Source organism: Remersonia thermophila, chromosome 4, assembly GCF_042764415.1.
Source record: "Remersonia thermophila strain ATCC 22073 chromosome 4, whole genome shotgun sequence".
In the NCBI taxonomy this organism is placed as follows: domain Eukaryota; kingdom Fungi; phylum Ascomycota; class Sordariomycetes; order Sordariales; family Chaetomiaceae; genus Remersonia; species Remersonia thermophila.
The window spans coordinates 3,217,487-3,229,345 of record NC_092220.1 but is presented as its reverse complement, the minus strand read 5'-3'; the positions used below and the strand labels follow the sequence as shown (position 1 = coordinate 3,229,345).

The window sequence follows — 11,859 nt, the reverse complement described above, 5'->3', positions numbered from 1 at the left end:
CCCTCGGAGGCATACTCCCAACGCCAATGAACATGTCGTGAGTCGCAACAAACCTCCTCCCAACGCCGTCCACCCTCCAGCCAATCAACCAACTCCCTTTGTCTAAGGCTTTGATACACCAACCAGACGATGCGAATGGATATCATCATGCTTGTGTGGTCCTCTCAGCTCCGGACCTGTCTCATCCGTCCATCCGGCCTCATCAAGAAATCCCTGCTTCTCATTCACTTCTTTTGGGCAGAGATGGGGTGCTTCCTCCCCCCAAAAGGGTTCCCGAGGGATTTCTAATCCTCCGCAGCACCCTTGCCCTCGTTGCCTTTCAGGCGCTGGCGGTACTGATACTGGATCGTGAACAGCGTCACCGCAATGCCCACGCCGCAGGCAACAAGCGTCATCAAGTAAGCGTCCCGGTAGCAAGCAATGCCAACAGGGCAATGACGCTTGCCGTCCTCGCCGACGACGGTGTGGCTGTCAAAGACGGCGCCGTACAGCAGGTTGAAGACGTTGCCCGAGATGGCCGGGGCCAGGGTCATGGCGCCCCAGTTCTGGCTAAGGCCGTGAATGCCAAACGACTCGGCCGTGATGGACGGGAAGACGCCAAACAGGAAGCCGTAACCAAGACCCGACAGGCCCGAGACGAACCCCAGGAAGTTGGGGTTGGTGACCTGAACGGCGAAGAGTTGGGCAATCGAGAAGATGACGCAGGCGAGAACGAGGCACCAGGCCCGGTTCGCATGCGCCACCTTGACGAGAAAGTCGGATCCGACGCCTTGAATGCGTGAGCCACGGATGGGAGAGGGAGAGTCTTGCAGGGAAGGAAAGCTTACCGCTCAGAAGCCGGCCGCAGAAGCTCGCAATGGAGAGGATGGAGACGTGGAGCTGCTGCCGGTAGACGAGGAACGCCTCGTCTTTTGAGGGGTCAAAGAGCGTCCAGAGGGCCTTGACGTTCTGGCCGATATTGCTGGGCGGGACCGTCAGCAAAAGGATCCCCCCCCCCCTTAATGGTTATGCGGGAGGCAACGTACTTGATGGTCATCAGGCCAATACCAGCCAAGATGCCCAGGATGGACCAGAGCAGCCAGAACTCGCTGTTCTTGAGCAGGCGCCAGCCGCGGATATCTATGCGATGAGACCGATCCAGGTCAACACTGTCCGCGAGTAACACGTCGCCGGCCAGCGAAGACGAGGATGAGCATGACGACGACCGGGACATGAGAGACGATGTCTCATCGGGCTCGGTCTCGTGAGGCGCAACGTCGGATGCCTTGCTGGGCAGGGCGGCCTCGACGTCGGAGTTGTCGTGCTGCTGCTGCGCCGAGGGGTCCAGAGGCTCCACGGGGTGCGGATCCGAGGGATCCACGGAGCCCTGAGACGACCCGGCGGTGGCGGCGGTGGCGGCGGCGGCGGCGGCGGCGGAGGAAGAGGAGGCGGAGGCGCCGGGGACGACGGGGGTCGTATAGGTGGTGGGCGACGTACCAGGTTCTGGCTCGAGGGGGCGCCTGACGACCACGCGCTGGGCGGCTTGGGCGGCCTTGGCCCCGGAGCGGGAGAGGGTGCGGCGGCGCAGGCGGGATTGCGAGGGGTTCGCATCGCTGCTCCCGGTGGGGACGCTCTGGTAGGAGGCAGAGTGGGTGTGCGGGTAGACCTTGAGGAAGAAGAAGCCCGTGAAGATTATGGCGAAGGTGCCGCCGGCGAGCAAGGAGAGGAAGGCGCTCGTGTTGCCGGGGAACAGGACGCCGCCGACCAAGGAGAAGAAGAAGGCGCTAAGGCCGAAGGCGGCCAAGGGGAACGCGGTGGCGGTGCCGCGGTGGTGCGGCCAGTTCAGGGCGGAGGTCTTGACGGCGGCGGCAAAGCCCATGCAGCCGCCGAGGCCGGTGAGGAAGGCGAAGAAGCACAGGATGGGCACGGAGCCCGAGGCGGTCTCGTAGGCGGCGCGGAACGGGACGTAGCCGATGCCGAGGCACAGGGCGCCGCCGAGAACGGCAGGCCGGGGCCCGCGGTTGTCGACGAAGAGGCCGACGGGGATGCCGGCCGAATACATGCCCATGTTGCCGGCGAGGCCGATCAGGTTGATCTCGGTGGCCGACAGGTGCAGGCGATCGGCGAACTGAGGGGCCCAGGCCGAGTAGACATAGTTGGTGCCGCAGGCCAGAGAGATGAGGGTGGCGGCCACGCTCGACACGAGGCGAGCGCGGTGTAGCTGAGCGTCCCTCATGGCGACGGATGGTCCAACGGGACGGGAGGGGTGGGTGGTGATGGGAGAGGTGCTGGAAGAGTCTAGACTAGGAGTGAGAGATGAGATGGCTCAGCCGTATGCAGGCATCCCGCCGGGGGAGGGGGGGGGTTGGAGAGAGAGAGAGCGTTTGTGATTGCGACCGAGGTCGCAGCACCGCGGGGCGGGGGGAAGGGGGAAGGGGGAGGGGAAGCGGTGCGGGGGATGGAATAGAGGCTTTAGGCGCTAGATGTTGTGCGGAGATGGCTTCATGTTGGAGGAGGGAGGTGTGTTGACGGAGGACGATAGGTAAGGTTAGGCCTGACAAGGGAAAGACGATGGAGGAACAGGCGGCGTCTGGGGCGGGCGGTAACCAGTTCACTTAAACTTCCAGGTGACCTTACACAATGCCCTGAAGCGCGGATGGATGGACGCCAAATGTGAAACCCCTGCCCCACTGCTGTTCCTCACTTTACACAGTAATTACATACAGCGTACGTCCATCACGCCCGTCAGGTCCATCGCTACGTCTCCACCGCGGAAGCCCGTCTTGGCATGAGCTTGGCCGGGTAGCAGCGCTTCCATGCCCCTGGAACCCTCCGGCCCTCGGGACTGCCCCTGCTGACCTCGCGTTGCATGGAAATAGGCCCGCGGGTTTTGTTCAGATGCCAGACGGGAGTCCCGTCGGTCAGGTTGGCCATGACGTTCAGCGTACTGTACTATATGTACTAGTTAGCTACCTAGTACTGACGGCTTGCCAACACGGTTCGCCAACCGGCTGGACGTCACGTGCGTTGCAACACCCCAAAAGGGGGCCAAGGGAGGGTCATGTTCGCATCATCCTCTCTGCATGCACTGCGCCGTCGGATTCGAACAAACCAGCGGTGACCGGTACGCACTTGGGCCAGATGGATGACCCCCCAAAGCATCAAAGCCTGGTTGGGTTGCACATGAGAAGTCGATGGCGTCCAGAGACAAACACACGGCATTGTGGCGTAATAGCGGGTTGTATTTTACGCAATGCCAAGACCCACCGACATCCCCTGCGCGACACCCTCGACACCCACGACACCCACGACGTCAGTTGTTATCGATAAGGCGCCACCACCCAACGAGCGTCAAGACGCGCTAACCAGCTCCACCGCAGACGCGCGCCGCGACTTCAACCCTCCCAAAAGCACAAACATTGCCTCTTCCCTGCACAAGCCACCAACTTCCATGTCCAAGGCCAAAGCTCGGTCTCAGTTGCTGCAATTGGTGGATTCCGACTCCGACGACGGGATTGGAGCCGGAAGCCACAGGGCAAGCAAAAGCGGGCCGGGAAACGCGAAGGTTCCAAGCTCCACAGCCGCAACCACCACCACCGCCACAACAACAACAACAACAACAACAACGACAGCACGCACAATGCCACCCAAGAAGTCAAAACCGGGCCGTCCGCCCACGAATCGCGTCGCCAAGCCGGCCGCAAAGGCGCCAGCCTCAAAGATTCGCGCTGATGACCGATTGCTGGCCGCCGCCGAGGAAGCCGCCGCGGCGAAGAAGGCGGCTCCGGCCGCCGGACGCGGCAAGGGTCGCAAAGCAGCCGCCGCGGTCGTTGCTGCGGAGGCGGAGGAGGAGGAAGAGGACACCGCCATGACGGAGGCCCCTGCCACCAAGGAGGAGCCAACATCCCCGCCGGCAAAGAAAAAGGCGCGTGGCCGGCCCAAGAAGGTCGCGGCCCCAGCCAAAGAAGCCCCCGCCAGCCCCAAACGCGGCCGGAAAGGAGCCAAGAAGGCCGAGGCCGAAGCGCCGGCCGAGGAGCCGTCCGATATTTCAGAAACCCACCAGCAGGATGCCACGCAGACCGACGCCGAGGAGGACGAGGGGGACGAGAAAGAGGAGGAGGTGGACGAGCGCGACGACCTCGCGGAGCTGCCGGCCGCGCAGAGCCCGGCGCGTCAAAAGCCCGCCCGGGACGCCGCTCCAACGCCGCGCGGCGTGTCCAAGCTCCCGATGCCCGTCGCGTCGCCCGACAAGGCCGGGCCCGAGCTGCGCCGCCGGCTCGGCGAGCTGACGCAAAAGTACGAGGCGCTCGAGCACAAGTACCGCGACCTCAAGGAGATCGCCGTCAAGGAGGCCGAGCGCAACTTTGATAAGCTCAGGAAGCAATCGGAAGAGAAATCCAAGGGTATGGGGTTTTTTTTTCTCTTGTCCTTCCCCCCTCCCCCACATGCATGCATTCCTGCATCCATCCTTCCGGTGCTTGCCCGTTTCGTTTCCCTTGGTTGAACCCTCCGCTGACCCCATCTAGCGGCCGACCAGCTCATCGCGGCCCTCAGGGCCGAGCTCGCCGCGCAAAAAGAAGCCTCCAAGGAGGCCTCCCGCCTGCGCAAGCAGCTCGAGCAGAGCGAGTCGCTGACCAACGCCCTGCAAAACAAGGTCTCGGACCTGACGGCCTCGCTCGGCGAGTCCAAGTCGGAGATCAAGTCGCTCAACCTCAAGCTCGCCGCCGCGCGGAGCGGCGAGGCCGCGGCGACGGCCGCGGCGGCCAAGGTGCCCGGCAGCGCCATCAAGGGCTCGACGGCCGCGGCCCGCCTCGCGGCCGCCCACGCCAGCGCCGCCTCGGACGCGGCGCTCGCCGCCCACAAGAAGAAGGAGGACCTGTACAGCGACCTCACCGGCCTCATCGTGCGCGGGGTCAAGCAGGACGCCGGGGAGGACACGTTCGACTGTCTCCAGACGGGTCGCAACGGGAGTATGTTCCTTTCCTTTCCTTCCCCTCTTCCTCTCCTTTTTTTTTTTCCTGTTTGTGCCTTGTCACGGATGGCTAACGGCGTACCTTGCTTTGCAGCCCTCCACTTCAAGCTCACCATCGACACCAACCCCGAAGACGGCGAGGCCCACTGCCAATACACGCCGCAGCTCGACCCCAGCCGCGACCGTGCCCTCATCGCCATCTTGCCGGGCTACCTGGTCGACGAGATCACCTTCCCCCAGTCCCAGGCCGGCAAGTTTTATGCTCGCGTGCTGAAGGCGTTGAACGAGACGGCGGAGGGCTGAACCTGTGTCGTTGTTGGCCTTGAAAGAGGAAAGCAAAACAAGGGCATGGGTCTCTCTCCGCCTCGGCTGTACGAATTGAATTGGGGGGGGGGGGGGGGGGGGGGGGGCGTCTTGCTTACTTTACTGCATCTCCCGGGTTCATGGGGGGCGTTGGTCTTGCATCCATGGATGGTGTACCGAGGGTTTTTGGTCGGATTCGTGTCTAAGGTAGAACAAACTTTCGGGTTAGGCGCACTCTAGGCATCTCTGCGGATGGAGAACGGTCATTGCATCTTCATCATCTTCATCTCGGGCGCTTGCTTCCCTCGGATGCTCGTTTTCTTGTATCGTTTCGTTCGGAATGTCTCCTGCAGAGTAAAGCTGCATTGTGTACCCATCGATGGTCATGCAAGGCTTGTCTTCCGAGCCCCCCCCCCCCCCCCTCCCCCCCCGAAACACATCACACACGTTCCACACATCGTTCTATTTTCAGTGTGTATGCATGCTATATACAGAGATCCTTTTCCGAGGCCTCCCTCACCCATCTCTGTCCGCATTACGTCCATCCATGGGGATAGTCCATGTACCCAGGGGAACGGTCTACAAAATAAAAGCCTGCTCGCTCATCCCTGCCAAACCAACTTCAGGGAACCTACCACTAGCAGCTCACCAAATCCAGGGAGACAGACGGCCAAGGTTGAGAAACCCAATAAAACAATAACTCTAGACATTACTCAGGGTGTAGACAGATGCATCCAGCCAGGTAAACCGCCTCTCGCCTCCTCTCCGCCTCCGCCTCCGCCTCCGCCGCTTCCGCCAGGCCGTTGTTCCAAGGAGCCTCCACAAGTTTCTCTCATCCAACCCAGCGTACCCCATCTCGTCTTTGATAGACAAAATAGACAGAGAGAGGGAAGGGATTCACGTGTATGTATGTGTGCGTGCGAGAAGGAAAAAGAGGGGCTCATGTCCCTCCTGCTCCTCCTTCAATACACCATAGCCATCCCGGACCAGACCGCTCATACCATCCACTCCATCCGCTCATCTAGCTCGCGAGCCCTACCCGACCATCTACTCCAAACAGAAAATGTTCCATTAAGCTTATCCAACCAGCCACTTGACGCCGCGCCACAACACTCCAGACGCTGCCATGTCCCCAGACACTGACACCACGCCGTGTCGTGACAAAGCATGGGGGATATCCCAAGAAAAAGAAGAAGCGGAAAGGGCGATATATGAAAAAAAAAAGAATAAGAAGAATGAGAATGGGGCTCAAGAGGAGCATGTAACAAGACGCAACGCGATCCTCTCGCTCGCTCGCCTCACACGTGGTGCAGCATGTCCATGGTCGAGCTGCTGGTGGAGAACAATGTCGCTCTCGCTGATGCAAAATGCAATGCATGCATGTTGAGTCGCGCCATGCTGCACTTAGGAGGTCCGCGAAAGGAGAACCAAAAATAATAACCCGCTGGAATCGACGACGGCGTCTTATATGGGTCGCTATGGATGGTGATGGTGGTAATGGTTTCGGGGGGAAAGGTGTGTCACCGTCGGGATACCAGGGTGAGTGAAACGTATCATCTGAAAGCTCAAAATGTATCGAAGAAGGAAGAAACCGCGGCCCCATGTCTGGGAAGAAGAAGAAACAAGGGGTATATAGAATGTCGAATCGAAACCGGAAGCTGTCCGGGCTCTGGAGTTCCGGCGGGTGAGCGAGAGATCCATGGCCACGACGGGGCGCGGCAGACCATCGTGCTATATATGTGGCGAAGAAGCGAGACGCACGAGTTGGTCACGCAAGGGTATGTAGCGTATGTATGTGCATGGCCGGCGGTGCGGCAAGGAGAAGGAAAATAGGTCGAGGAGGACTGCGCCGGGCCGGGGTGAGAGAGATTGATGAGGAGGGGGGTTATGAAAGTCGTTGCGGAACAGGGAATGGAAGACAAAAAAGCAAGGTGATACAAAAACAATGGTCGTCGCTGCGTCGTCGTCGTCGTCGTCGTCGTTGGTCGTCATCAGGCTGCGCGGGATGCGCCGAGGAGGAAGAGCAGAACACCGGGCATCTGCCGTCCTCAAGGCTCTTTCCCTCGTTTCCTATTGCCTCCATCTCCCGCGTACAGCTGGCTCAGGCCGGCGAGCGACCATGAGTCCGTCGTAGAGTGGACGATGGTCAGCCACATGGCGAGGAGGTTCACGAGATAGTGCAGCGTGTAGGCGTACGAGACGCCGTAGACGGCGGCGTAGATGGCGATGGAGAAGATAAGCAAGCTGGTGACGTGCCTCAGGGGGCTGGTCAGCCGAGGGATCACCTTGCCGGTCGTCAGGGTCTCAACGAGCAGGACGAAGGGCATGACGGAGAGGACGTTGTGGTGCGAGGTGAACGGGGTCAGCCAGTGGACGGCGAGGTTGTGGACCCAGACGACGAAGGTGGGCAGGTTGATGGGGAGGATCCAGAGCATGAGGATGAAGATGGAGTGGGCATAGTTATAAAAGTTGCAGTGGGCGGTGGACCGCAGCTCCGAGGCGACACGATGGGCCCGCACGGTGGTGAACAGCTGCACCAAGCACGCCACCAAATAGGCAAACTGGTAAGGCACCACCGTGGAGACGAGGAGGAGCAGCACCGCCGTCGTGATCATCCTGCGCCGGGGGGAGGGGTTGGGGAACGGGGTCGCGAGTGCGGCTTTTCTCCGATCCTCGTTGCGGACCCAGGCGGGACGGAACGACACGAGGCTGGCGATCGCGCCGATGAGGTGGGTCAGGGCGAGGGCGAGGTAGTGGACCACGGTGCATACGCCGACGCAGACGATGCCGATCAGGGGAATGAGGAACAGGAAGAGGGGATCCGGGGTTCCGATGAGCAGGTCGTTCTGGTGGAAGTCGATGGCGGGAAGCGTGCCGTTGCCCCAGTGCCAAAAGTTGGCGTGGGTCGGAGCCGGAGCCTTGGTCGAGGTGGTAAGGGTCAGGAGCATGAGCGAGGCCAGCATCAGGGGGATGGGCTTCTTGAGGCAGAGATCCAAGCTCTCGGCGAAGGTGCTGAAGCTCCCGGTTGCGTCGTAGACGCGGAACTGCTCGCGCAGCACCAGCGCCACGATAAAGATGGGGAAGGCGGCGAAGACGGTGCGGTAGCGGATGTAGAGCTTGCCGAGGCTGCCCAGGAGGTCGACGGTCAGGTCGATATCGAGGCTGGCACGGCAGGTTGGGTCCGTCCAGAACTGGAAGCTCAAGCCGCCGTGGTCCGATCGTCCGGCGAGCGGCGGGGGAACGTAGGGCGCGACGCCGTGCAGGCTCACGGCGGCTTCCCGCACGTTGACAAAGTACTTGGACTCGTACGGCTCGCTGAGGTACTGACGCACAAGCGGCGCGAAGAGCTCACGCCCGTGGCCGTCACAAGCTTGGGCCGTCACGCGGAGGTTGTAGGCCAGCAGGCTCGACTGCAGCGAAGGTACTCGGACCTCGGTGACCATGGGCCGGTCGGCCGGCAGGCGAAGGCTGAGGCCGAAGGTGAGAAGGCGGGTGAGGCTGGCGTGGCGAGTTTGGCGTGACTGGTCATGGTCGGAGAACTCGGCGACCACGAAGCCGTGCGTCGGGGCGGTGGCTTTCTCGATGATGGCGACGAACTGGTGCTCGGAAATGTCGTCGACGCCATACTCGAGATAGGAAAACGGCGCAATCGCCTTCTCGCCGTCAACGTAAAAGGGGAACCGGGTCGATGATGTGGAGGCGGGCAGCGGCACCACGTCCGGCGCGGCATTTCGGCAGGCCAGGCGGGTGGTGCTGGCCGAGTCCTTGCCCTTGGACAGGTCGATCTGGCTGACGAAAGCGGCCCAGGACTGGCTCGGCTGCGAGGGGATCACGCTGCAAAAGAGCACCTCGAGCTTCCCGTTTTCGCCAGGCCTGTCAAGCCGGGCGTCCGTCAGAAGGGTGAAGCGCATTCTTTCCGGGGAATCGGAGGGCGGGATGGGCACGAGGTGGGCGCGAAGCGTGGCGGCGGCGCCGAGGCCCCTCAGGACCAGGCGCTCGCCCTCGGCAATGATGGAGTCCGAATTGTCGTCGACCGTCAGCAGGGTGGTTGGGTCGGCGTGCGGGGCCGCCTTCTCGGCGAGCAATTCCATGCCGGTCAGGAACCACTTCTTGAAGACGCGCATGCGCTCGGCGCGGGGCTTGGTCTGGGAGGCCCTGTGGACGTCAATGACGTCGTAGAGAGCCTGGGCGATGACCTTGCGGAACTGGTCGCACCACAGGATGGCTTGGTGGTCCATGCTCGTCCATACGTGCGGGATGCTGGTGGTGAAGACGGTGAAGCCGTGGGTGTCCGGGACCAACGACTCGACGCTTGCGTAGTCGGAGGGGACGACCGTGTCGAGGCCGCCGCCGGCGATGGAGACCAGGGTGACGTGCCAGAGGGGGTTGTTGTTGGCCCACTGCTGCGAGTAGGCGCGGCGCCAGTAGTCGTTGATGTCCTTGTAGGTCTGGACGATCTGGCCGTCGAAGGAGACCGGAGGGCGGGCGTGCGGCGCCGACATGGTGATGATGGTGTTGATCGAGTTGGCCTGGTAGTTGGGCATGATCAACATGGCGCGGGCGACGACACCGCCCATGGAATGGCCCAGGACGATGACCGAGGTGGGATCGGGGAGGTCGGGGTCGCGGTCCGAGATGCGCGGGTCGAGGTAGAGCGAGAGGATGTAGCGGACGGCTTCGTTGAGGTACTCGGCCTGGTCGAGCAGGGTCTGGCCGTGGAAGGCCGTAATGTCCTCGTTAAAATCGACCGTGAAGAAATCCAGATTGCGGACGCCGGCGGCCCGGACGGCTTCGTCGTGCTGCAGGACGTCGTGGAAGTAGTTGGCGGCCTCTGCAGCGATGGGGCGGACCTGCTTGTAGCTCCCTGCGTTGCCGGGGATGAAGAGGACGGGGACTCCGCGAACCTGGTGGTGGAGGGGCGAGTTAGCCAGCGCGCATTGGGCGGCTTGTTGTGCACCAGGAGAAAGGAAGAGGAGCGAGAGGAGTGTTCGTGCCATCCCACCTTTGCATCATGATCCACCCCTTGCTCGCGGTAGAGATATAACGAGTACTTGCTCGCGAGGCGCGTGTGCTCCGTATCGAACTCGGTGAGCTTGGCGTACGACGGGCGCATGTACGACATGCGGCAGCCTTTGGGGTCGAGCTGGCGCGTGGCGGCGGATTGGACGACGGTCAGGAGGGACAGGACGCCGACGATGGATGCGATGAGGACGGCGAAGCTGATGGCCCAAGGGCTCCTCCAGGGCGGGCGGCGGGCGAGCGACCTCGTCTCGGGCCCCTTGCCGGCCATGTCTCTGGTGGCCGGGTCCATGGCGCTGCCGGTCAGGGCGAGTCCCAGGGACGAAGAGGAAGCGGAGGCAGGGCGTTTGGGGGGTGACGACGACGACGACGACGACGACGACGACGACGGCGGCGGCGGCGGCGGTGGCGGCGAGCGCTTCTCTACTGAGCTGCCATTCCCGAAAGAGCGAGAGTCGGTGGGCGAGCGCCAATTGATGCTTCCGGATCGACGGTTGAGGGTGAGGGACGGCCGGGCGTCGGCGCTGCGGCGGCGGTCGACGGCTATGCTGGAGGGGTGGGCCGAAGATCGCGACTCGGTCGTGGGGAAGCGAGCGGAGGACGAGTTGACATGGACAGCGTTGGCGGAGGGAGAATGGGGAGGAGCATCGTCTTGTGACGACCCCAACGAATGGCTCCTCATCCCAGCAAGGGCGGTCGCCTCGGGATCTGGCGTTGGGGTGGCACAATGCGGCCTCGATCGCCGTCTTTGCGTCTATGGGTGGTGGTTGTGTCGTCGAGGTCGGAACGGGCCAAGCGAGCGAGGTGCGAAGCGGTGGTGCGTCGGTGAAACGCTGCTGTTCATGGGCCGCCTCAAGCAGGATTTTTTTGTTGTTTTTCGATCCCTTCTTCCTTTGGTCCTAGGGCGCTAAGCAGGTCATTGGGGGCGTCCCCGGATGCAAAGCGAGCGTGGGCACCCGTCCGACTTCGACGGGGAGCGAGGCCAGGAAAACAGCGCTCGGGTGACGGGTGACGGTGCAGTCGGTCCAACAGGTCGGCTCAAGGTCGAAGACGGGAAGTTGGCGCCGTAAGATACCAAGCTTTTTTGGAGAGAGTGGGCAGCTCGGATCAGGACAGGCCAGACGGTCTGCAGCCCCCACCAAATTCACCAAATTGCCCATTGCCCATGGAGCACGAGGGGGGCTTCCAGGACCAAGCTGGGCCCGCATTTTGAAACGGGCCAACGTGATTTGCTGGCGCTGGTCTTGCAGTGACGGGTGGCTGGACAGCGTGGGGACGCCGTGTCGCGACGAAACAGGCTAGCGGCAGGTACGGACGCTGCAGCTTCTCGCCCTCGCCGGGCATGCTGGGCAAGCGATAACGATGGGATTCCATGGAAGGAGGCAGGCGGGACCTGAGCGCGGGACCTGAGGCGGGCAAGAGGCAGAGTCCAACAGGGAAGGATCGTTTCGTTTCATTTCCATCCAAACATACTATACTGGATGGTACCGTACCTAGGCAGGCAGCTTACAGTGAGTGGTAAGGTAAGGTAGGTTTCGTCTCGTCTGGCTGCATCCAACGTTTCGGTCACGTTTCTCTACGGCTCA

General features: G+C 62.1%; 3 protein-coding genes across 3 annotated transcripts; 1 reads left to right on the top strand and 2 right to left on the bottom strand.

Annotated features, from left to right (window-relative positions):
- Positions 1-284: 284 nt before the first annotated feature.
- On the bottom strand, positions 285-2,215 carry VTJ83DRAFT_5048 (uncharacterized protein; the record flags this gene model as incomplete). Its single annotated transcript, XM_071011605.1, has 3 exons — positions 285-769; positions 828-961; positions 1,026-2,215. The coding sequence occupies 3 exons, from the start codon at positions 2,213-2,215 to the stop codon at positions 285-287; spliced, it is 1,809 nt and encodes a 602-aa protein (XP_070866498.1).
- A 1,404-nt stretch (positions 2,216-3,619) lies between these two features.
- Positions 3,620-5,254, top strand: VTJ83DRAFT_5047 (uncharacterized protein; the record flags this gene model as incomplete). Its single annotated transcript, XM_071011604.1, has 3 exons — positions 3,620-4,382; positions 4,506-4,949; positions 5,046-5,254. The coding sequence occupies 3 exons, from the start codon at positions 3,620-3,622 to the stop codon at positions 5,252-5,254; spliced, it is 1,416 nt and encodes a 471-aa protein (XP_070866497.1).
- A 2,048-nt stretch (positions 5,255-7,302) lies between these two features.
- Positions 7,303-10,955, bottom strand: VTJ83DRAFT_5046 (uncharacterized protein; the record flags this gene model as incomplete). Its single annotated transcript, XM_071011603.1, has 2 exons — positions 7,303-10,158; positions 10,257-10,955. 2 exons carry the CDS (start codon positions 10,953-10,955, stop codon positions 7,303-7,305), a joined length of 3,555 nt encoding a protein of 1,184 aa, XP_070866496.1.
- Positions 10,956-11,859: the final 904 nt, after the last annotated feature.